Raw genomic sequence first — 26,726 nt, forward strand, 5'->3', positions numbered from 1 at the left:
ACCGTCTTCAAAAGAGTCACAACTCAAAATTTAGCATTTTTGAGATTATGCGCTAAAAATGTACACCGAGCTTTTATTTACCTTTGAGCAAAAGCTGAAGCAAATCTTTGTTATAATTTGATAAAAAAAACCTAAGGTAAAGTCGGTGATTATCATGTGCTAAGAAATGGTTTTTCGCATTTTCTGACAAACGTATTATTTTGAGTTGTGACTCTTTCGAAGACGGTGTGCGATATGAGCGCGATGCGGGGTTTTTTACGCCCTCCCACTTTAGCTAACTCCCAAACGGGTGTTTGGTCGCTACACAGAGCATTCATGGATATAAATATCCGGAAATAGTGAACTGCGAGTTAGACCGCAAGAACACGAATCACTTCTGGCCACTCCCAGGTGAATGACAGTCAAAAGCTTTGACGTACTGGGAAATGTACATAACGTAGTGGTCAAAGGCGAATATCTCAACTAAACCCTGATGTATTTTTTTAAATTCATAGCTCTACATACCTGTAAACCAAATAGCCGGACAAGACGTTATTTAAAATAATTTTAACTTAATTTAATTTAATTTAATTTTGTTAATTTGTTCCGGTAGTACAGAGTAAGACTTAGATCTTTTAATAGTACTTCAACTACATATCGACTACTAAGTGGAAGATCGACCTATCTCGGCAGCAGTTCGAAAACGCCCTATATCAAAAAACTTTTCAACAACGCCCTATTTCAGAATTTTATTGAAAAATTTCTATCTCAAAATTTGGTCGAAGAACGCCGTATCTCAATTCAAAATGCAGTGAAAATGTGCTGAAATAGGGCGTTTTTGAATAGGCAGCTGAGATAGGGCGCTTTTGAAATGAATTCTGGAATAAAAAATGTAAGAAGTAAACTTTTCCGTATACTCTGTAATATTCCTCCGCATTTTTGTAAAATAAACTAACAATTTATAATCGGTGCTTGGTACCGAAATATCTTCTTAAGCCCGTTTCTTTAGCTTTAAAACGACTTAATCTAAGTCTCTACGATGATCAGGTCCAGAGATATAACGATCCGAAGAAGTACATGACTAGTCAGAATCACGAAAAAATGCAAACTTTTACAGATCATATCTCCGGAGAACAAAAAAAGTAAAAAAAATTCCTCGAACACGTGTTACCTTATTTCATGTATAGAACCCATAATAAAATGTTAAAGCCAATCGAAAGTGTGACAGCAAATTAGGTGTCCGATATGAAAAAGAATGTCTCAGAAAAAGAAAAATATTATAATGCCTTTTGACATTATATTCCCGCTCGATTTCAATGGAGAAGTGACACAAGGGGCTTTACTTTTTAGTAAAAGCTGCTGAAATCATAAAGGTTGTGCAGGATCTTGCGCATATGATCTTGCATTTGCATATTTCGGTGCATTTGTAAATTCAAATGCAAACGGTTGCCATGGTTAAAATTTTCAAATGCAATTCCAAATGTAAATCCAATCAATATCCTGAACAGCCCCATTAAGTATTTTTAAGGTAATTTTTATGGTACATACATGTGTAAGCGACCACTTTCGTATAAGAAAATAACCAACTCCGATTATGTTGCTTCGTTGCTGTCTGAGCAACGACTGAAGTTCTGAACACATTGAAAACGACGAGCTACGGGCCACAGCTTCCAATTCTTCATTATCTAAACGCTTTGTCGATGACGACATGATTTTTTTGAACGCGGAAGCGACATGATGAATTTTTATGAGTTTGACATAAAAGAAGAGGAAGAACCTTATCTGTCGCTGGAAAAATAGAAATAGATCTAATCTGGCTACAACCACAGTCGTCGCGTAGCCCGGTCGTCGCCAAAATAATTATCTATTTACATAAGAGTACATGATAAAATAATTTGACAGCTGCGGTCCGTAGCTCGTCGGTTTCATTGTGTTTGGGCTATGATTTTAAGAGCGCCGTCCAATCATGGTTGCGTTATCGTCTCGCCCTCGCATATGCATTGCAATGGAGGTATGAACCCTTGACGTTATCGGCTAGTTATCGACAAATCGTAGAATATGCAGAAACGGATAAGTACGACACTGTCGTTTGCTAATCGTTATGCACGCATTGTTTGTTTACATTTTATGAAGAAAAATTAGTGATAAAGTTTATATTTGCAATAAAATTACATAAAAATGAGAATTTCTTGCATAAATTATTAAAAAGTGGATAATTGCAATCAAATTCAATAAATGTGAGTGTTTTAACTATCAAATATGACGAATTTTCAAAAAGTCTAAGCATGTGGGCACAAAAAACTTTTGAGGAAAAGAAAAGAACAGAGATTAATGAAAAATTATAGATAGAATTGTTGCAGCACAGTTCATAATTTAAAAATTGCAGGCTTTTGTAAAAATTTCGCGAAAACATCAACCAAAAAAACAGAAAATACCTGCTCTAAGCGAATTTTTAGACGCCAAATGAATTGAAATATCACGACCGAGTATACGAAGGTATAGTCGTCATGTAATCGTTGCATCATGATTGTGACGATGAAGCAACTATGATTGGACGACCAATGTGCAGAAAGCCTAAGAATGCGTGTGATCGAGCACTGATGCCAACTGAGAAAGAATTTTCCGATTTTGGTGGAATTTGAATTCCTCGGGGGAATCGGGGAATGGCTTTAAATTTGTGGGAATTCATATACAAACAATTTTGATTAGATCGTTTCTATTGAAGATGAAATTGGATTTATAAATTACAACTTGTGATAACAATTTCGCATTATCTTATTACGAGTTTGAAACATTACGTAATTTACTCAGCAACCGTGTGGATATTGAAGAAATTTAAACCGTGCATATTGACATTTTTCACTTTTTTCATGTTTTCGTTTGACACTCTCTTTTCTCGTTTCGTTTTCACTACCAAGCCATCGTATTAGTTTATTATATTATAAACATGTTATCACGGCTGTCCTTATTACATATATAACAATTTATGATATTTGTGCATGAAATTCCTGAAATATGTCGCAAAATTCATTTTGGGGGAATTTCATTGAAAATAGAAGAATTTTTTCAGGAATTTCGGGGAATTAGCCTGCTCACGTAAGAGACCCGGCGTTTACACGAGACAATTTGGCCAAGACAATAGCAATAAATTCACACTTCTCTCAATGTCTTTGATTTTCAAGGGCAGTGAATTGGACAGTAAATTGGACAATTCGGTCACGTCTTGGTTAATTTTAGACAAATAGGCAAAACAAAATCGCGGAAAATCGCAGAATTATGAAAATGTGGTTCTTGTTTGGATATTTTAGTAAATAATATGAAATTTACGCCAAACGACATTAACGGCGCACTATGGGCGATTTAGGGGAAACAATTTTCAAAATCAAATTGCGCTTCTCAGAGGTGAGATAAATCAACGATTTTTCTTTTCGTCTAAAGGATTTTTATTGTAGAATAAGGGAAAATTACAAAGAAATGCGACTCTGAAGTTGCACAATTACATGACTCATGGAAAAGACGAGAATATAAAAAAAAGATTGAAAAAATAAAAAACCAAAACAGCAATATCAATACAACCTATGGGGCCATTCCAGTGTTATGCGTGTTATATTTGTTACGCTAAGGATTTTTTGTTAATGTCATCAGATCTACACCGTTAATTCGATTTTCAAAATGTATGTGCCAAATTAAAGGGATTGACCTTTAGATGTGCAATAAGGTTTTATTTTTTTTGAAAAGAGTTGCCACCTGTTAAAAAATTATATTCAAATTATTTAATAAGGTTAATAAATTATGTACATATTACAATATGGGTATCAATCTAAATGGCTTTGAAAATGCTTTATTTCTAAACTACATGTAGGAGGCTTGCCACCTGTTTAAAAAGTTAAATTCAATTTCAGCGTTTTAACCTCAGCAGGTATAGAATAATTAATAATAACACAATCAAATTGAATATAACATGGTCAACATGAAACATAAGTCATTCGTTAATAATTGAACTTCACTTACTTTTAAATTATCGTGCATTCTCAATAGAAGAAAAAACCCAATTATATGCAAGATGGGCGGACAAAAAAGGAGAAAAAATAATGAAGGAAGTGGTCGTTCGAAAAAAGTCTGTCGAGGTTTTGCTGGTGGACGAAAAGCCATATCGTCATAGACGAGGTCATAAGATCGCTGATTACGTCGAAAATGATGTCCAAATCTTGGAGCTTGCTTTAAGTATTGCCAAAAGAAGGAAAGGTATGGCACAAGTCAAAAATGTAGACAACGAAACAGGCAAGTGCGGCTCAAGCATACTTAAGCACACTGCAGATTCAGCGTCAGCATTTTATTTAGAACTTGATCTGAACAAACTTTCTTACGTTGCTATAGCAAGGGACTCTAAATCGCGAAATTGCTCTATATATCCCTGCTTCTCAACTATTTCTAAAGCTCTATCACAATGTTTACCAAACAATTACGATATTTCTGAAGTGAAAATTGTAGTTACTATGCAGGAGATGTTGGATAAAACTACTGAGCGGATTTGCGATGCAGTGGCTTTGGATTGGAATAGCGAATATTTGGTCGATTTGAGGCTTTTTATAACTGTGGGTTTCGACAGTTCCTCTGGTCATAAAAATGTACATCAAAAATGTACAGATGCTGGAAAAGAAGTGAGGCGTCCGAACGACCTCTCTTGGTAACAAGTTTTATTATTATCAAAATAAGTTCTAATAAATTTGGTGAAAAGAGTGTAAGATTCTGTCGACCATTGAGGATTGCTTTTGGAAAGAAAACAGATGATATCATCAAAGCTGAACACAACCGATTAAGCGATGAAATAGAGAAACTCGCTCCTAATAGATATAGTTTATCTAATGGAAAAAATGAATGTGTTTCGTACGAAGTAACGCAAACGCTTTTTGATGGTAAATGCTTGAATGCAATACTTGGAAATAAGGCAACGAGTAGATGTCCATTTTGTAGAAAAATCACTCACCAATTTGGACAATTAAGCAATGATTTCACCCCTGATGGTGAATCTTTGAAGTATGGACTGGGATTACTACATGCAGAAATAAATACGTTCGAACACCTACTTAACATTTCTTATAGAATGTCACTGAAAACGTGGGACATTCGGAAACCTGTACAAGGTACGCAAAATATATATGTAGTTTTATGTTTAAATATTTTTACATTTATAAAAATGAAATTTATTAATAATTAAAATAAACGTTTAAAATTTTTAAGAGGAATATAAAATAAAAAAATCAGTTGTACAAAAAAACAATTTAAGGACTTTGGAGTTAGGGTGGACCAGGTATTGCAAGGCCATGGGACAACAAATACCGGGAATTTGGCTCGCAGGTGTTTTGAAGATCCCAAGAAATTTGCACACTCTTTGGATATTAATTTGCACACTCTTTGGATATTAATGAAAAATTGGTTGAATGTCTTGTCACGATACTAACGTTATGCAATTGTAAGGAGGACCTTAAATTGGATGAGTTAGAAATGTTCTGTAGAGATACTTATGAGTTTTACTACGAAACTTATCCGTGGAGTCGAATGAACCCAACGGTCCACAAATTATTAATGCACGGATGTCAAATCGCTAGGATATTGCCTATGCTATTAGCATACTACGCTGAAGATGCCAACGAATCGTGGCACAAGTTCTATCGTAAAAATATGACAGAACACGCAAGACAGAAGAGTAGACTGGCACGAATTACTGATGTATTCAATAGAGCAGTATATATGAGTGACCCAAAATTATCTATTGTGTTCTTAGAAAAACGTAGTAAATTAGCAAAGAAGCATAGATTCTCTTCAGACGTATTAGCACTAAATTATCTCAAGGAACGGTAAGTTCATTTAAACCTGTAATTCTTATCGAAATTACGACCTCTTTTCCGTATCATTTATAGACAGATTGTTAACGCAGAAGGAAGTGAAACAGAAGACGAGAGCATCTCTAACAATGATTCTGATGAAGAGCTTATTATATAATTATCATTGTTAGCTAGGTTAATTTTAATTTACGATTTGTTGACCATATCACTTTATATTCAATTTGATTCGGTTATTATTAATTATTCTATACCTGTTAAGGTTAAAACGCTGAAACTTAATTTAACTTTTTAAACAGGTGGCAACCCTCATACATGTAGTTTAAAAATAAAGCATTTTGAAAGCCATTTCGATTGATACCCATATTGTAATATGTACATAATTCATTAACCTTATTAAATAATTTGAATATAATTTTTTAACAGGTGGCAACTCTTTTCAAAAAAAATAAAACCTTATTGCACATCTAAAGGTCAATCCCTTTAATTTGGCACATACATTTTGAAAATCGAATTAACGGTGTAGATCTGATGACATTAACAAAAAATCCTTAGCGTAACAAATATAACACGCATAACACTGGAATGACCCCATAGATTGTATTGATATTGGTCTTATTTGAAAGTTTATACCTCCACGTTGGTTCTATTTCATTTACGGGTCATGCTGCTTTTTTTTTATTTTTTCAATCTTTTTTTTTATTCTAGTTTTCCATGAGTCCTGTAATTATGCAACTTCAGAGTCGCATTTCTTTGTAATTTTCCCTTATTCTACAATAAAAATCCTTTACACGAAAAAAAATCGTTGATTTATCTCACCTCTGAGAAGCGCAATTTGATTTTGAAAATGTTTGCCCTTAAATCGCCCACTGTGCGGCGGTTGCTAAAAAATGTATTGTCATTATAATTGTCTGGACGCCTACTTTACATAACAATTTTACAAGTAATACGTATTCTCAATTGTCTTGTCTCAAATTTTCTTATGTAAACGCAGCGTTAGCTTTGCCGATAGGGTTGCCAGATTTTTTAGGCGCGAAATCAATACGTTAGACTTTTTCATGCTAAAAAAATCAGTACTTTTCAGGACATTTTTGTTCAAAGCAAAATTATGAATGTAAGTTATAGATAATACTTTAAAACGCCAGAGTACTTTCTTTTAACAATATTTTGGTATCTAAATAAAATATAGTTCATAAAAATTAAAATTATTATTCATTTTAACATGAGTTTACACATCATTGTACACAGAAGCCAATAAATTATTTTTTATTTATGACACTTTTGAATAGCAATAACGAGATAATTTCCATCTTCAGTGTTCAAATAGTTAAAGAATTCTATACATTTCATTTTAAAATTACTTTTAATTTGAAGTTCACTTTAAAAAATTTAATTAGAAGCCTTTCGCCACTAAGGAAACTATATACTTAAGATCCCCTCAGTTGCTTCGTTTGAGTGTGGTATTGAAAAAAAACTAAACTACATATTTTTTTCAAACTGTGGAAAAGTACCACTATTCAAGGACTTCACTAAATTGTGAAAAAATAATTGTAAGGTATGTGCAAATTTGTTGTTATTAAACTGAAAGTTATTTTCGAGATAACTAGCTTCGAGATAAAAATAAATAATTTAAACCCCATCATATTATCGCAACTGGTACGTAACGACCCGGTGATGTGCCCATAAAACGATTGAACTTTTTGTTGTATTTATTTCTTAGGCATATGAAATATAATCTCAAAAAATATCAACTATAATTAAATTATTTTCTTATTACTTTTTACAGTACAGTTTAAGGAAGTTCCAACGTTATGTAAAAACCTTAAGAAAATCCTAAAGTATTTTGTTTGAATTGAAAATTCAGTACAAAACCGTACGAATTTTGAAAAATCAGGACATTAGCCTACTGATTGAAGAAATGAATAAAATCAGTACAAGAGTTGAAAAATCAGTACTGTACTGATAAAATCAGTACGTCTGGCAACCGTATTTGCCGATCACTGATTTGGGAACAATGTGCAAACCCCCTTTTTATTTTAGTGTGGTAGAATCGGCAAAAAAGTGGTAGATTTTAATAGGATATATATATTTTTGCGCATGTATATATAGTTAAACCATAGGATGGTTGTATAATACTTTAGCAAATATAAATACATATGCGGATTTCTGAAATATTAAAAAATTAAAGCACAGATATTAGTCTTTTCCAATACGAGTCCGGTGTAGTTTGCCAGTTCCTTTTAAAGCCTAATTCATGATGTACGTTTTTAACCATATATTGATTAATTTTAATATTTCTTATTGAAATTGAATGGAAACTTTAGAGTTGTGTGAAAATTGTAAACAAATGTCCTGTCTAAAAATGTGGTAGATTTTAAACCTTGTGTGGTAGATGTGGAAGAAATTCAAATATTTAAAAATATGTGGTATGTAGAGGTTTTCACTCTTTTAAGTAACAATTAATATGGTTAAAGAAATCAAGGCCATTTTTGTTGATTTTTGTAAATTTGTAACTTAGACGAGGTCATTAATTTCGTATCATGTGGTAAGATTTGAAATATGCCAGTAATGGGTTTACGTTTATGAGAAAGTATTTGTGTTGCAATATTACCCACTGGGAAAATAGGTAAGCACCTTACGAGGTAAGCCATGTTTTCTTTCAGTTTTTAGTACCAAAATTGTCATCATGGCCAATATCATCTACTAGTAAAGCGCAAAATGAACACCTCCGACGACACATTACGTTGTCAGTCGCAAAGTAACGTGCAGCCGAAGTTATCTCCAAGTGCCGAACAACTCCGAGCGACTTCTCTGCATTACACGTAACTTACTTTGTAAAGCGGCTCAGAAGTATGTCTGATACCAAATGTACATTCTAAATTCCTACTTACATAAGGCGGCCACGTCTTTGTTAAAGTAATGGAGATTCCGCAGGGAAGTGGTAACGACCGCCAGGTGAAGGGCAATACCTTACCAGCAACTTTCACTTCACCCGGCGGTTCTTACCACGTCACTGACGAATCTCCCTTACTTTAACAAAGACGTGGCCGCCTTATGTAAGTAGGAATATAGAATGTACATTTGGTATCAGACATACTTCTGACCCATGATGCAATAATACAAGGTGTTATCAGTTGGCAACTTCTCGCTCTAATTCCGCCATATTGACTACCTTACGTGAAACAGTGTTACTTCTTTCACTATTCTTTGCCCATTAATATAGTTGAATGCTTTTTATTTTTTCTCAGTATACACACTTTGTTTTCTTAAAAAGGTATTTTATCTTATTTTATTTCATTTCATAACGAATACACTATAAAAACCCAAATTTTGTTAAGGAGAAAATGTGAAATTTTATATTTTTCCCCCATATGGGGATTCATTTCTTCCCGTTTTTCTTCTCATTCTACTGAGCTAAGGTAGTGTCAAATCGAGCTGTCACAACTGATACCACCTTGTATTATTGCATCATGCTTCTGACCCGCTTTAAAAAATAAGTAACGTGTAATGCAGAGCAGTCACTCGGAGTAGTTCGGTGCTTCGAAATAACTTCGGCTGCACGTTATTTTGCAACTGACAACGTAATGTGTCGTCGGAGGTGTTCATTTTGCGATTTACTAGTAGATGACATTGACAATGATGACAATTTTGGTACTAAAAACTGAAAGAAAACATGGCTTACCTCGTAAGGTGCTTACCTATTTTCCCAGTGGGTATTTTCCGTTTAATTTTCACTGGCATGACGAATTTTCTTCCGCGAGTAAATAAAGCAAGGTATTCTTATCACATTGACACTTTTTAATACCTTCGTACGTTTGTGCGTGACCAGGTGCAAATAGGAAATATTCAAAACTAATAAAAATGTACCTATAGTCTGCAAACTCTTAAAATGTTACTTTACTGAAACGTTGCAGTTTTTTTAAAAATAGCAAAAATATATAGATACAAATATATAGAAAGAATATACCTGGCCAGCATTCGTGAGTAATGCATTTGACATGATAACGCGAAATACTGTCACATAACGAAGTACCTTCGGATTTCAATTGATGAATGCTTCCACTTGGCAGTGTCATTAAAATTCCTGCGGAGTGGCATTGACGCATGCGCTGCATTGCAATTACCATTCCTTTGTCCGTTGGCTAGCAGTGTTGCCAGCTTTTTCCAGCCATACGGGACAAATGCATAATTTGTTCCAAATATACGGGATTTAGCAAAATTTAAAGGGATATATTAACAAAGGTGATCCATTTCAACAAAGTAATGTTCAGTTAACACTTTTTAAATTATAAAAAAATATGTATGTGCATAGACGTATAATTGACAAAATCATAAAAACAAAGTAAGGTATACAGTTGCGGTCAAAATAATAGCAGCAAAATTCAAAATGATGCTGTTGGCAACTCTATTTTTTATACCCGAGCGCACTTGTGCACAAGGGTATTATAACTTTGTTCACATAACGGTTGTTTGTAACAGGCAAAACGAATCGAGATAGATATAGACAAATGTATACATAAATGATCAGAATGAAAAGAGAAATCGATTAAGCGGTGACTGTCCGTCCGTCCGTCCGTCTGTGCACACGATAACTCGAGTAAAAATTGAGATATCTTAACTTGATACATGCACTTCTTTTGGGCGTAGGACGGACGGTATTGAAAATGGGCGAAATCGGACAATAACCACGCCTACCTCCCATATAACGGTAATTTTCAGAAATACGAAAATTGCGATACTTTAGTAACTACTGAAGACAATTGACTCAAAATTGACATTTAGAATAACTTTTAGACGAAAAATAAGACAATTAAAAATTTTTGGAAAATGGGCGTAGCCACGGCCACTTATAGTTACATGTGTATATCTTGGTAACCGCTGCACCAATTTCTTCCAAACTTTGCACAGTTGGTGGCCTTGACATCACCTACGAAATGAAAGAAAATTTTTAAAATCGGACAATAACCACGCCCACATCCCATATAACGGTAATTTAGAGAAATACGAAATCTTCGACAAATCGGTAAATATTGAAGCTAGTGTATTCAAAATTGATGCTTGCAACAATTATTTAACAAGAAGTACGTTTACACAAGAAGTACGTTTACACAAAGGCAAACTCTTGAAAATTGTTGAAATCGGACTAAAATTACGGCCGCTTTTCATATAACGGTAAATTTCAGAAATGCTTGAAATTTCAATATTTTGAAATTTAAGGACGCTAGTTTACTTAAAATTTATACACGCCGTCTTATCTTGTAGCGATAGCTTTCGGAAAGGTGGAAAACATATATTTAATACTTGCGCCGGGTATTTAATGTTCGGCTCCGCCCGAACTTTGACTTTCTTACTTGTTATTTATTGTAAATAATTTTCGTTTAAAATATGAGTCGATCTTTATAACATACCTCATAAATAAAATGTTCAAAGCCTGCACAAAGTTCACAAAAACTAAATAAATTTAAACAATTTTCGTCAAAATTTCGATATTTTTAATTAGATTTCCTGGAAAGATTTCGAGTAACTTTATAGCGCATTCAATTTTAGTATAATAAAGTGTTCTGGTGTAGGGTAAGCAGTGCGCGCTTCCACTCCGCAGGGCCTAGGTTCAAGCCCTGGTCAAAGTAACATCGCAAAAAAATTTAGGAAAAAGGTTTTTTTCTTAACAACGGTCGCCCCTCGGCAGGCAGTGGCCAACCTGCGAGTGTATTTCTGCCATGAAAAACAGCTTCTCATAAAACTACAATCGCCGTCGGAATCGGCGTGAAACTGTAGGTCCTTCCCCTTTGTGAGACAACAACAAGGCGCACGCCACAAATCGGAGGAGAAGCTCGGCCAAACACTAACAAGCGCGTAAGCGCCAATCTATTATTATTATTAAAGTGCAAGTTTCAAGCCGCTAAAAATTACCGTTCATTTATTAGGATTTTTTTTTTGTGGAGAGTGTTACGGAATTTCATCCACATAAAAGTCCGTTTGGTTCATGCCTTATATGGAAGAAAATTCGAAACACCCTCAACAAAAAATTCTAAAAAATCAACGGTAACTTTTAGCTATATTTTTCTTACAGAGTTGCTAGCAATAATGCTTGCTAATTACCTACTCAGAATAGCCGCGTTAAAGCATGACCATGTTGAGTAGAAGTTTACAGGTTGAAATGAATAATGAAATTTTCGAACATACGGGAAAAATCTTGTCCCGCCGGAACATTTCAAATTTAATGCAAAATACGGGGCATTCCCGGCAAATACGGGACATTTGGCAACACTATTGGCTAGCCACTTGTACGCATGCGTGTACAAGTCAGAGATATGCATGCGGTGCGCCGCAATTGTTGCGCACTCAATCAACTGCGCGTGCAAGCAAAAATCCGTTTTGAAATTGAATCCGCTGTTAATTAAGAAATATCTTTGATTAGTTATTTGACTCATCGACAAAATAAGAAATAAATTTTATTTGTGATTTGATTCGTCGACCAAATAAGAATAAAATTTATTTATGATTTGATCCGTTGGACAAATAAAAAATAAAATCTAATTTGATTCATCAACCAAATAAAAAAAACTCGAACTCCTTCGACAAATCAAATCGCAAATAACAACTATTTTATATTTGGTTACCTAATGAAACCACAAATAAATTTTGCTTTTCATTTGGCCGACGAATCAAATCACAAATAAATTTTATTCATGTATTGATTCTTCAAACAAATAATAAATTTATATCATTTAGGATTTCGTCGATGTTTTTGCAAAAGCGCCCATCGACGAATTCCAAAACCGCATATCTTACGGCACTCAAATTTTACAGGAGAGCGGAAAAACGGTTTTTTTAAGGCATAGCCTTGATAGGCGGTATTTTCTCTAGCTATTATTTTACAAATCTGTTGTTTTAATAACGTTTTTACGATTCTTATCCATAAATCTCGATGCCTGGAGTTCAAGGTTACCAAATCTCATTTTTATCACAATGGCGATTTAGGCGGCTTTGCAACTCGTCGATGGGCGGTTTTGCAAAAACATCGACGATTTGCTACAACTTTCAGTTCAAAATCACCAAACCCTAGTGCAAACACCGCCTCTGGAAGTGAACGATCATTTTAATACCACATTTGATCGATTGCCGAAAGAGTGATACCGCATTTGAATGTGCTTGAACTACTAAAACAATTCAACGACAAATAACTTATTGAAATGAAACATTGATATGTAGTATGAATGTTTGTATGTACATACATATGTATGTATGTATGTATTGGTAGGCTAGATCCCTGCGAAAATCACGGCTACTCCATGGATGCATATAAAGAGTACTCCCTAAGGGTCAAAGAGTACTCCATAATTACCCGCAATAAATAAAAAAAAATGTCCAATAACATTGTGATGACCTAGGGCAGGACCATATACAGTATATTTTGCTTTGCTGCCTTTATGCTTAAGTGCACATTTAAGATACCTACCCCAAAATGCGCATCATCGGCATTATTTTTAACATTTATAAGGAAACTGCTCCCATAGATGTATTCAACATATCTGCACATTAGCGATACCTGCCTTAAAAACTGTGCACCTATTACACTGGATCACAAATTTTAGTTTGGTTTTTGTTCTCCAGGCGCCACTATCCAATTTCTATGTAGAATTGCTCGGTGATTCCGAAAATCCAGTTAATTTTGTTTTCTATGGATACGTTTTCAAGCTAAATATTTGCAATTTACCGTTATTCAGCTTAAAACAAAAAATTCTTCAACTTAATCACGTATATCTTACGAACCAATTTAACAATGTTAAAATGAGGTACGTCAAATCAAAGCTAATAAAATTCTCCATAAACCATATGTACATCCTTTTCCGATAGGGCTAATAGTTTCTGACAAATTAATTAATCATTCCAGTTTTTTTTTATGAAAAATAAATAAATCAAACTTTAACAGAAGATATATTTTAAAAATAACAGGTTCTGTGCCAAATTTTTTCACAACGAGAACGTCTACCGTTTTATGTAGTTATATAGATAATTAGATACCATTCGGAAAAAAAATGTCGCTTGCAGTAATTTATACGTAGTAAGTGCTCCTCCATTATTTAGTTTCATAGGGACTCGGATAACTTCCTCATTGAAGTAGTAAAGAAAATTCGCTGAAGTGCTTTTTTCGGTTAAGCGCACAAGTTTTTCGTGCAAAGAGGGATGGGCAGCTCTGCATTACATCAGAGTAGTACAAAACTACTCAAAGGGATTACTCCATAGAGTACCTACCTCTTGGCAACACAGCCCAGTAAATATCATGTAGGATTAGGGTCGTTAAAACACGAGGAATGATCGGGTAGCAATAATCTGGTGTAGAAACACGAGTTGGGCCGCTACTGCGTTACAGAGGATCATTTTGCAAGTATTCCAATATGGCACAAATGGACCAATTACATGGTCCAACGATTTTTCCAGGGTTGTGTGGTATGTACACCCATATATGTATATCAGTGCTTTATTTAAATCAGTCAAGTAGATATCGCTTATTTTGACAATTGTGAAGTAAAAGTAAACCCCTCAGAAACTGTAAATGCACTGAATTTTTACTAATAATTTCACAAAACTCACCTTCAGTGTTGCCGTTTTGATCCATTTACATCAAAAGTGGTACGTGTTTGTGGAGATTTTCGGAAGATAGTCAGCTTTCAGACACGTCAATTCTTGCTTTCAAGTCTGCTGGTTCCAATGCGAAGGAGGTGAGAAGAGGGGGGAAGAGTACAGATACCTCCGTACCGTCAATTCGTTGTCTCTTTGGATCTTTTCGTTGCTTCCCATTTAAAGAACCAAGACCTTGAAATCAATAAAAGTTGACGCGTCTGGAAGCAAACAGAAACACACAAAAGAGAATGAAGGCGGACATACTTTTATTTTTCGCTCATTTTGCGAGATACTTAAATTTTCCGCGTAGGACAAATTTTGATACATGCCAAAGAGAAAATATATACACACACTTGTGATCAGCTAATTAAGCCAGCAACATCTTGATAAATGTTTTCTATTTTTCTTTTGTCTTTAGTATAAACTTTATGTATGCAGATATGAAAAAACTCGTAACTTCTACAGTTTTGGTGTTTCCATTCTCAAATTTTTACAGCTTACTCCATAAAGTTTGACAACTATTCAGGTTAAATCAAAAAATAAAAATCAAACATGATGAAGTTAATAAAAAAACATAAATAACAAAAAATGCAAATTTTTAATGCAAAAATTATTTTATTTTAATCTATCTCACACTCTCGTGGAAAGCCGAGGTAATTACGCACATTTTGATACCTTAACTGATTTTCTCCGACAAATAGTTTATTAACTGCAAACAATTAAAAAAATATACTTCTCCGTGAGTTGAAAATTTCGTGAATTTTTTTTCGAGATTTTCGAATACCATGACGAAAAAAATAGGTGTCTTCTTTTTTTCGATAAAGAATGTAAAAGATATATTTCACCCCAAAAAAAATATTGAGGTGTAAATATTGTATGGAATGACCCATACGTAAGATGTTTTCATGTATATACATATGCATGTTTATGTATGTGCATTACATGATTTTTTGGATATTGACCATAATAAAAAGAAGTTGTATGAAACCAAATAGTTGTTTTTAAAAAAACAATTATGATACATTTGATCCATTTGTTTGTTTTCTTACGATACAATTTTTCATGACGTCGCAGCAACACTGCTCAGCTTTTTCCCAGCCAGCCAGCGGAGCCCGCAGGGGGCACAATTAGGACTCCCTGTGAGGTGCGCCCCTAGGGAGGCCCCGAAAAGAGTCCTAAAAGAGCATATCCGCGGGAGAAAAGTGCCTTCTCAATATATATGAAAACGAGTGATTTCTGCGTCCCAAAAAGCTCCCTCAGATAATACACAAAGACTCCGTAGTGCGGACTCCCCTATTCATCTTGTGATTTTGGGAAAAGAGTCCTAAAATTATCCGAAGATAACTTAGAAGGAGTGTTTTAGGAGTGCTCCGATTAGGCTGGCCAGATGCGCCGATTTAATCAGTGAATGTGCTGATTTTTTTTTTATTGTACTGAATTTTAATAACCCGAAATCAGTATGCAAAATATACTTATATTCTGAGCTAGTACTGATTTTGTACTAATTTTTTGAGCAGATTTCAACAGCTTTCACCTTCCCAGCAAACACAGTCTCTAATATTAAAGAAATATTTTTAATTTACATCACATTTCTAATGTAGTTCTCGAGTCGAAAATCGGGTTAGAGAACTATGTTAAAATTTGATGAGAGAATGATTAGAAAAACACTAGACATTAGAAACTAATTAGAACTAAAGGTTAGAGTACGATTAGATATCTAATAGCGTTTTCTTTTCTCGAAATAATGTTGCATTTATTCTGCCCTGCGTCAGGGCTGTCAAGTTTTCGTATTCTTTTATCAGCATCTTCACATGCATATTGCGTGCTCGCCCTTTAAAATGTCGCACTCTGATAATGTCGCCATATACAAAGGTGACATTTTTCGCGAGAAAAGAAAACGCTACAATATTTTTCTCGATATTGAGAACTAAGTCCCCTTTTTATAGAGAATGCTATAATTATCGACAGTTTCTCTAACCGTCTTCTAACCTTCTACCACAGAGAAACTCGTTGGATTTCGAATAGTTTTCTAATCATTTTCTAACCTAAATTTTTGTTGGGTTGCAATTGTTTCGTTTCCTAGCATTTCGCAAAATAACTGCTTGAATTCAACACAACATAATAACAATTGTTCCAGGTACTTCACGATTTGCAGGTTTTTCAGGATTTAGAGGAAAAGCTGTTTTCGTTATTAATAAATCTTATGGAAGGTGAAGACCGGGAACGACTTCCTGTAAAAACCTGCAAATCGTGAAGCACCTGGAACAGACTTACTATTTCAAACTGAAGACGACTATTGCTGCTTTTGTGTTTCAATGGAAGCTCTAAAAAATTGGAAAAGGTGCAAATTACATACTCTTGGATATGATATACATATCGTCGATGTTTTTGCAAAACCGCCCATCGCCCAATTGCAAAACCGCCTATCTTACGGCACTCAAAGTTTAGAGGAGAGCGAAAAAACGGTTTATTCTTTGAAGGCTTTGCCTTGATAGGCGGTATTTTCTCTAGCTATTCTTTTACAAATCTGTTGTTTTAATAACTTTTATGCATAAATATCGGTGCCTGGAGTTCAGGGTTATCAACTGGTCGATGGGCGGTTTTGCAAAAACATCGACGATATGTAGCTTTACTTTGATTTTTGATGTTCGACCATCTGTAATTTTACTTGCACAAACACATTTAATACTATTCAATTTCATTCGTACTCGAAAATTCATTTAGCAAAAATTCGGTATTAGGTTTATCTTTCAGTCAGGATTTTATTGTGAATGTTGAATTTAATAAGCACGCCACCTAAATATGTTTTAAATTTGTAGCCTAAAATATGCAAACAAATTCTGGCTCGAGCTCGTCTTCTACGTCTACGTCTACGTCGTCTTGTAACTGACTTTTTAAAAAGCTCCGATAATACACCGTAAACGAGGATTCACGGTTTTTCAAAATGATCCTAATTTAAATAAAATAAATAAATAATATAATATTTCAATTATAATAAAATATTTCAATTATTTTATTGAAAAAACTTTAAATTAAAGATAATGATTGAACATTTTATTCAGTAAAACAAGGATAAATTATGATATAAATAAGAAAATATTTTTTACCATTTTTTAATACGTTCATGGGAAGTGTGAAACCACTCGCTCTATCGAATTTTTTTCCAGAACCAGATAATTTTCTAATAAATGCGCCTGAAAAGTTGTAAAGTTAGCCAAACGTATTTTTTTATGCGGTATTTCTTACAGCTTTTTTGTGGTGTCCCTTTCCAGGAACATTCGGAATCGACGAACCCCTTCTTGACTGAATTTGAATTGAATTTTCATCTTACAGACTAGATACAAAAAAAAGAAGAGCATGATAACAAAAATCCCTCTCACTCCTTATTCGGAGCGCTCCGAAAACGCTCTTTCCAGGTGTTGCAGTGGGAGTCCTTTTTCACTCCATATTCGGAACGCTACGAAAATGCTCCTTACAGGTGTTGCTGTTTTTCACTCTATATTTGGAGCGCTCCGCATTTGGCCAGCTGCGTTAACATTTTCTTAACTAGTTCCTTTTATGAAACATATGTATGTATATTTTTGCAATTTAAAGCAATTCAACCACGTTTCCTATAGAAAAATTTATTATAAAAAAAATTTACTGCTTTGACAATTTCTTTTACTCTTCTTCTCTTATTCGGCTCTGTTTACTTTTACTTGAGAAAGGTGTCGGCGCCAGTACGGCGCAATACTGTATTTATACAAGGTGGTGTTGATGGCGAATTTAGATTTTCGCCGCGGTACTTCTGAATGTCAAAATGATGTGTTTGTTGTAATATGAATTCGCCTTGTTTACAACAAACACATCATTTTGACATTAGGAAGTACCACGGCGAAAATCTGAATTCGCCATCAACACCACCTTGTATAAATTCGCCTTGTTCTTGGGTGTCATGCCTTCAAACGTGGTATCATGCTTTCGGCAATCGATCAATTGCGGTGCCTGCGGGTTTCGAGCACGACCATTCAGCACATCGGTTTGCCGAAGTCAATGAGTATGCCTTGCTAAAATGATCGTTCACTTGCAATGGCGGTGTTTGCACGAACTGCACGCTTTGCCATGATGATCATTAATCCATGCTTATAGTGACAAAAACTGCACCGCATGCCGTTCTCTGGAAGAAGTACATATCGCACACCGTCTTCAAAAGAGGCACAACTCAAAATTTGGCGTTTTTGAGATTATATGCAAAAAATGTACGCAGAGCTTTTTTTTACCTTTCAGAAAAATCTGGGGCAAATTTTTGTTATAATTTATTAAAAAAAAACTAAGGTAAAGTCCTCCTTGCCCATATGATTAGCATGTGCTAAGAAATAGCTTTTCGCATTTTCTTACAAACGTATTATTTTGAGTTGTGACTCTTTTGAAGACGGTGTGCGATTAGGGATGCAAACGATGCATCGATATTTTTGAAACATCGATAATATCGGTTCAAAATTCGATATTTGCCATCATTGGCGTAGCCAGAATGAAATTTAGGGGGAGTGGGGGGCTCGACCCTATTAAGCTGGCATTTCAGGGTACTACTTATATATATATAAGGGAAATTTGAAAGTTAGGGGGGGCTCGAGCACCCCGCTGCCCCTACCTGGCTACGCCCATGTTCGCCATCGATGTTTACAATTGCCTAAAATCGCTAAATTGACGATACATCGATGCCAGTTTCAACGATGTTTTAACATCGACTTAAGTGTGACTCAGACTTGAATTCAACTTACCAATTACGCTCCTAAAAGTTTTTGACTGGCCATGAATTTTTATTATTTATTTTTTTGGGGAACATTCAGAAGTTCCGAGTTTACTCGTATCTTTCGATATTAAAAATGCTTACTTAATCATTAAAAAAGAGCCGGGTACTCGTTGAAATTTCAACGAAGGTGGGCCTTGGAAGAATGGTAAATAAATACAGGGAAATACATCCATATGTAAGTATTTTTNAATTACGCTCCTAAAAGTTTTTGACTGGCCATGAATTTTTATTATTTATTTTTTTGGGGAACATTCAGAAGTTCCGAGTTTACTCGTATCTTTCGATATTAAAAATGCTTACTTAATCATTAAAAAAGAGCCGGGTACTCGTTGAAATTTCAACGAAGGTGGGCCTTGGAAGAATGGTAAATAAATACAGGGAAATACATCCATATGTAAGTATTTTTCTAATTGAATTACAGAGAGTTGTAATTGAAACGTTTTAGATTTTCCTTTTAATGTGACTACAACCTAACAAATTGTGAAACATCGGAAACCATCGATATATCGATGTTTTTCTGGCGATGTATTTTAGCATCGATGTTAATTTTTCCGATGCATCGAAACATCGATGTATCGATGTTACCCTCCAAAATTGCCATCCCTATGTGCGATATGTTGTCTGGCAGTCTGCTGATACGCCGTTCATTAATCGGTGCGTTGGACTTCTTCTTTCGCTTATTTTGCTCTATTGCAGTTGCTTATGTGCGCTGAATTTCTCTACCAAAGCCGGTGTAAATGTCGCAATTGTGGGCGTAATTTTAATCGGAATGAGCTCAGTCAACAAATTCGATCATAGTAATACTATGATAGTATACACGCACATCCATAAATATATGTATATTCATACACATATTAGCATTCTTCCTCACGTACATATGTATGTATATACATTAGCTCAAATTCATTCGTAAGTGTTTTAGGTTAGCCTGATGCATAATTTTAGCGCATGCATGCAGAGGCTCGGGTGTGCAGCCTTGACGTGTTTGTTTTACCTTCCCCAAGCAATGCAATCAAATTTTGAATTAAAGAGCTCACTGCTTCGTTTTTGTACATATAAAAAATGTCGCTTAAATGGCCTACGCAAATAGCTTTATGTTTTCGTTGTAGTTTTTTTTTACTTTATGTTTTATTTGACTCTCCGCTTTAGGTTGTATAAAAGCCTAGTTGGCCAGTGTTCAAATCAGTTCAATTCCGTTTTCGTTATTTGGAGCAACTAAATCAACAACTAAATTAAGCCCTACAACAATGGCATTCAAAGTAAGAACCAATTAAACTCGGATACACAATTTAAAGAAAGATTAATATACGTGCTGTATAAGTACATACATATCGCTAGCTTAGAGTGAAAAGTTGCCAAGTCCACTTTTTATGAAAACTCATATTTATTAGGCTAGAAAAACTAAAAATGCATTGCTTCGAAAAGGAAAAAAGGCACTTATTTTATTTATTATCGTTTATATTCAATGAAAGGAAAATTGCCAAGTCCAAAAAAAGCATTTAAAATCCGATAAGGCCAAAATAGTACGAAATCTTTTAATAAAGATCGAATCTCTCTGATTCATATTGAGTTTTGCTTTGCTTTAAACAGCTAAAATGTTGAATTCAAAGTTTTGCGAACTACTTGAAGAAAATGGCTATACGTTTTTTTCTCTCCTTTGAAATTTTTAAAATGGGACATAGCAACTTTTTACTCTAAACTAGTGATATGTATGTACGCATACATACGTACATATATATATATTTCCATATATAAAGCCAGTATGCAGCTCTCAAGAAAAGCAAAAATTCCATATAAAATGACGTACAAGAAATGGCTAAGAAATTTTCTTGAGTCAAATTTCCTTAAGGCAGTACGCAGCTCTTTCTACTACGGATTTCTAAAGTTTTTTGTGAAAAAAGAGCACAAGGCAACCCATGTTTGCAACATAAATATGTATATGCCCGTTCCATTATTTCTTGAGAAAGGGTGAGGCAACAGGCTCAGAAGTATCAGATGTCGAAATTCCTTGGACATAGACACGAAAGAATGGCAATTTTTTTCTTGACCGTTTTCTTGAGAGCTGCATACTGGCCTATATGTGTTACACAAAGGATCATATTACAGTGCTTCAATTTTGCAAATGTGAATAGAAAACTAATGCGCTAAAATCGATAAGTTCGACTCAATTAGTGGTTTCTAACCCACCGTTTTTCACTCTTCCTTGCAGTTCATCGCCTTCTTCGCTCTCTGCATCGCTGCCGCCAACGCTGGTGTTATCGCTCCTGCTGCTCCGTTTGCCGCGGTTGCCCCAGCACCATTGGCTGTCGCTGCCCGTATTGAGGAGTACGACCCCCATCCCCAATACACATACGGTTATGACGTGAAAGATGCCCTATCTGGTGACTCCAAGACCGCTGTGGAAACTCGGGACGGTGACATCGTTCAGGGTCAATACTCGCTAAATGATGCTGATGGCTACCGTCGCATTGTGGACTACACCTCTGATTCAATCAATGGTTTCAACGCTGTTGTGCGCCGTGAACCTTTGGTAGCGCCTGCTCCAGTCATTTCTCCCTTCGTGAGAGCCGCTGCCCTCGCTGCTCCTGCCCCACTCGTTGCCGGACCAGTGGTACTAAGAACTGAATTCGCATCCCCGCTCATCTCTTATGCTTATTAGAGACTTTAAATTGAATGACCGTTTGCCGTTAGTTGTTAATCATGAATAAATCCGAACTTTGAATGCATGAAAAAAGTTATTTGACTAATTTTAGCATTATGATTACATGGCTCAACCCTGAAAGGGTTTTATCTCGAAAATAGGACCGACTTTATTCCAAAATTTTCTTAATGCTGATTTCAACTTCACTTGCAAATTTTTAAAATTAGTTAATTAGCCTAATTGATTCTTTTCTCTCCTTTTTGTTTAACTCATCGACATGAGGTACAATCTATAATTGAATAGAATGGTATTTTCATAAATACCTAGTGTTTTCCATGGTAGAATAAAAATAAGGTGATGTCAGTTGAGGGGTGTTTGTTGTAATTTTGACAAATTCGGTAGCCCCGTTTTGAACGATGCTCTCTTGAAGAAAAACTCCACTAGCAAAACTCCTTTTATGTATTGTGCTAAAGAAGTATGAGTGAATATCACTTTCTTTGACATTTGTGTTTAGTTGTGACTTTTCTATTTTTTTTTAGCGAAAATTGTGATTTGTGCTTATATTCAACAACTTTTAACTGCGGATTGTGATTTTTTGGAAGTTTACCGGATTTTGGCTGCAAATTAAGGTAACAAATTTTAAATATTTATTGCCAAGTGGCCAATAACGACTAATTAAGTTTACTTTCCACAGTATTGTGAATTCTGTGTTAGTGGTGGTAAACTATCGATAGTCGCGACTATCGATAGTGGGCGATATTTGTTTTAAACTATCGATAGTCGCCTACTTTGAAAAAGATAAAATCTAATTTGAGGCGTATCCGTAGTCAAAATTAAGTTGGTACTTTAAGTTGGTGATAACCCATTCAAAATTATATCAAAAAGGTACAACTATATAATATATATAATATAGTTTCTTAAAGACCATAAGGACCTAATTTAATAATGAAAGTATGATTTAAAAAACTAAACATATTTACGTATTCTTCTTTCTAAAGCCAATTGTTATTATTTAACAAACATAGCATGCCAATGTCTTTAGGTTTTAGGTGATTCTACTGATTGCCATATATTCTTTTATATAAAAGTATTGCCGCTTTATACAATGCACATTCACCATTTTTGTGTTGGAAAATATTCGATAGTGAAAATACTCGATAGTTTTTCAAAACTATCGATAGTGAAAAAAAACCAAAACCATCGATAATTTGCCACCACTATTCTGTGTCCTTTACCTCAGCGAGAAGCTGCGATTCAAGTGCGATTTTTGGATGCAAGTTCCAGGTGAGTTAACTAAATTGACCATGTTGTTAAGACAATGATCAGTACAAGTGTATTTTCTTGTTTAATAGGTTTTCGGAAGTTGTGCCTGTTGACCTCAACTGGAGGCTGCATTACAAGTGCAAGGAGTGAAGCGCTTTTAGAACTTAGCTTGTGAGTAACGTGATATATATAGTAAAATTTTATACTATATCGATATTACTTTTACACATGGTATACATATGTGCAGAATAGCTACTCCTCATTCCGGAAAAATGGAATAGTGGGCGTGGTTCGCCCTTTTTCCTAATTTTAATGGTATAAAACATTTCTTGTGCAAATTAATATTAACGGTGGTAGACGGTGGAAAATTCAAAATTTTAAAATGACCATATTTCCCAAAATACTTAACTCATTTTTACTAAATTAGTATCATTGTATTACAGTATATTTTGCTTAGCTGCCCATCTTTCTTTGCACGAAAAACTTGTGCACTTAACCGAAAAAAGCACTTAAGCGAATTTTCTTTACTACTTCAATGAGGAAGGTATCCGAATCCCTATGAAACCAAATAATGGAGAAGCACTTACCACGTAGAAATTACTGCAAGCGAAAATTTTACCGAATGGTATCTACTTATCTATATAACTACATTAATTAATAGCTATATTCGTTGTTTTGCGAGATAAGCAAAATAAATAAAAGCTTGTAAACTTAGGTAATTGTAGGGCCAGTGCAGGTAAACGTAATACTTTCTTTGATAATTGATAATAGTTGCACAGTTTTTAAGGCAGGTATCGCCAATGTGCAGGTATGTTGAATGCATATATCGGAGGAGTTTCCTTATAAATGTTAAAAATAATGCCGCTAATGCGCATTTTAGGGTAGGTATCTTAAATGTGCACTTAAGCATAAAGGCAGCAAAGCAAAATATACTGTATTCGTATATTTTAACATTATAACCTGTTAAATATTTTTTACTACATATAAAGGAATACCTATACATATACATAATAAAATTGTAACAGGCCTTACATTATATTTAGATACTAAAGAAAAATTAATATGAGGGGTCTTTATTTGGGCAATAAAAGCATAGTGTTGCTCCGATACCGTCATGTACTCGATTCCTCTACTCTTTAAAAATATCGAAGAAAAGTATCGATGCTACAAATCTATCGGAGAGAAGTACTCGATACTTACTCGTATCGAACTCATTATAACATTCCGTAGAAATTATTATACAAAGGGCCTGTGCATGGTTATACATATAACCGAGTACTTTCCGACCGAATAGTAGCCACAAGTTTGATCGAGAACTTTCGTCCAAAACCTACAGAAAGAGTAGCCGTAAAACTTGGAAAACCTTAAAATTTGACTGGTGCGGAAACGCAGCATTGACAGTTTCTTCATTTCTTTAGCCAACTTCACTTTTTAACGCGCTGTCGAAGTCCGGTTCTCCCACTGTTCAGATTGACCCCCATGTTATTTTATTTGCTTCATACAAGTTAAGGCAGGATATAACTTAAGGCATAAAAGTGTTGCCAAAAGCACTATAACATGATTCACATATTGTCACAAACAAACATATCAATAGGTGGAAAAACAAGTAAATACTTTAACTGCGTACTCGATACCCGCCAAGTACAAAAAGTACTCAGTACTTGAAGAAAGTATCGAGTATTTACTTGCATAAAAACAACACTATAGAAGCCAAATCAACAATTTTTATAATTTTTGTCTGTCTGTCTGTATGTTTGTACGCGCATCACTCGGAAACTATTGCATGAAATTGAATGCAGTTTGCACCGGTGTATTGGTAGAGGTCTAACTTAAAATATAGAAAGAAAAAAAATTTGAGAGTTGCCAGCTGTTGGAAAATTGCAGTTTAAGTAAATTGATAAGATAAATGAAATATTTCAATATGGCTGTCAAAGGAAAGACGTTTAAGAAGGTTATCATCCGAAAATATTTTTGTGGTGGCTACCAAATGTTTGAAAACTTTAATTTAATTGAATTGATGAGATAAATTAAATATTGCAATCGTGATACCTATAGAAGAGTTTGAAGAGGTTTAGGAAAGTTTACTACCACAAATATTTGTAGGAGGGTCGCAATATGTTTGATTTACATCTGGGTCATACATATTCTAAGGTATCGGACAACATATATATTAACACGAATCGCCTTCTCTCAAACATGAAAATCCACTTAATCCTGAGACACCTTTAAATTAAAGGACATTAAAAACAGAACATGAAACTAAAGGGTAGTTTATATTTAAGGACCACCATTTTTTTTTGCATTATACTTGCTTCTTTTCCCTTGCCTTAGGTTGAGAAACCCGAAAACACGGGTACCGACTACTTTAAATTACAATATTTTTCCATCAGTATAAAATAGAAAGTGACGCGGTAAATTGACGTAAATTTTTTTTTTTGCGAAATAGTTAAAATTAAAAGTTTTAAGATTTTTAGCCATCAAAAGCGCAATATACTTATGTATATACATAAGCATAAAACGGACAAGCCCCGACAAGTGTTTAAAAAAATAAAATGAAAATGAAATTTTCTAAATTGCATGAGCAGAGGAATACAGATATTTGAATCCAGTGGTAAATTTAAAAGAAATCTAAAGTGAAATCGGTTTTTTATGCGTTGTTATGTAAGTAGGTGTTGCCATAAAAATTTGTATATTTAATTTATTATTAAACAAGAACGATTAGTATAATAAGAATTTTCTTAGCACAGCAAACATTTGCATTAATTGAAATTAATATCACATAAACTATTACAAAATTAATCTATACATATAATAAAATTGTAACAGGCCCATGTCTGTACATTATAGATATTAAAGAAAAATTTATGTAGGAGGTCTTTATTAGAGCCCCAGAAACCAAATCAACCTTTTTTAGAATTTTCGTCTGTCTGTCTGTATGTTTGCACGCGCATCACTCGAAAACTTACGCATGGAATTGAATGCAGTCTTCACCGGTGTATTGCTAGAGGTTTGACTTAAAATATAGAAAGAAAAAAATTAGAGAGCTGCCACCTGAAAATTTTAGATTAAGTAAATTGATAAGAAAATGCTTAAATTACAATATGGGCGTCAAAAGAAAGGGGTTTAAGAAGAGTTACGGGCGAAAATATTTCTTGAGGGTTGCCACCTGTTTGAAAATTTTAGTTTAATTTAATTTATAAGATAAATTGAATATTGCAATATGGGTATCAAACTGGAAACGTTTGGGAAAGGTTACTGCCAAAAATATTTTTGAGGAGGGTAGCCACCTGTTTGAAAATTTTAGTTTAATTTAATTTATAAGATAAATTGAATATTGCAATATGGGTATCAAACTGGAAACGTTTGGGAAAGGTTACTGCCAAAAATATTTTTGAGGAGGGTAGCCACCTGTTTGAAAATTTTGATTGAATTAAATTGATAAAATAATTGAAATCTGATTTGTAATATTTAAAATTGTAATAGGCCGATGTCTGTACATTATAGAAACTAAAGAAAAATTAATATGGGTGGTCTTTATCAGAGCAACAGAAGCCAAATCAACAATTTTTAGAATTTGTGTCTG

General features: G+C 34.5%; 1 protein-coding gene across 1 annotated transcript; it reads left to right on the forward strand.

Moving 5' to 3' along the window:
- Positions 1–20,390: 20,390 nt before the first annotated feature.
- LOC108368509 (larval cuticle protein A2B-like) lies at positions 20,391–21,967 on the forward strand. Its single transcript, XM_017623353.1, has 2 exons — positions 20,391–20,498; positions 21,449–21,967. The coding sequence occupies exons 1-2, from the start codon at positions 20,487–20,489 to the stop codon at positions 21,896–21,898; spliced, it is 462 nt and encodes a 153-aa protein (XP_017478842.1). The 5' UTR covers positions 20,391–20,486; the 3' UTR covers positions 21,899–21,967.
- The last annotated feature ends 4,759 nt before the right edge of the window (positions 21,968–26,726 follow it).

Source organism: Rhagoletis zephyria, unplaced genomic scaffold (assembly GCF_001687245.7).
Source record: "Rhagoletis zephyria isolate East Lansing unplaced genomic scaffold, Rhagoletis_zephyria_1.1 Rzeph_scaffold_03157, whole genome shotgun sequence".
Lineage (NCBI taxonomy): Eukaryota > Metazoa > Arthropoda > Insecta > Diptera > Tephritidae > Rhagoletis > Rhagoletis zephyria.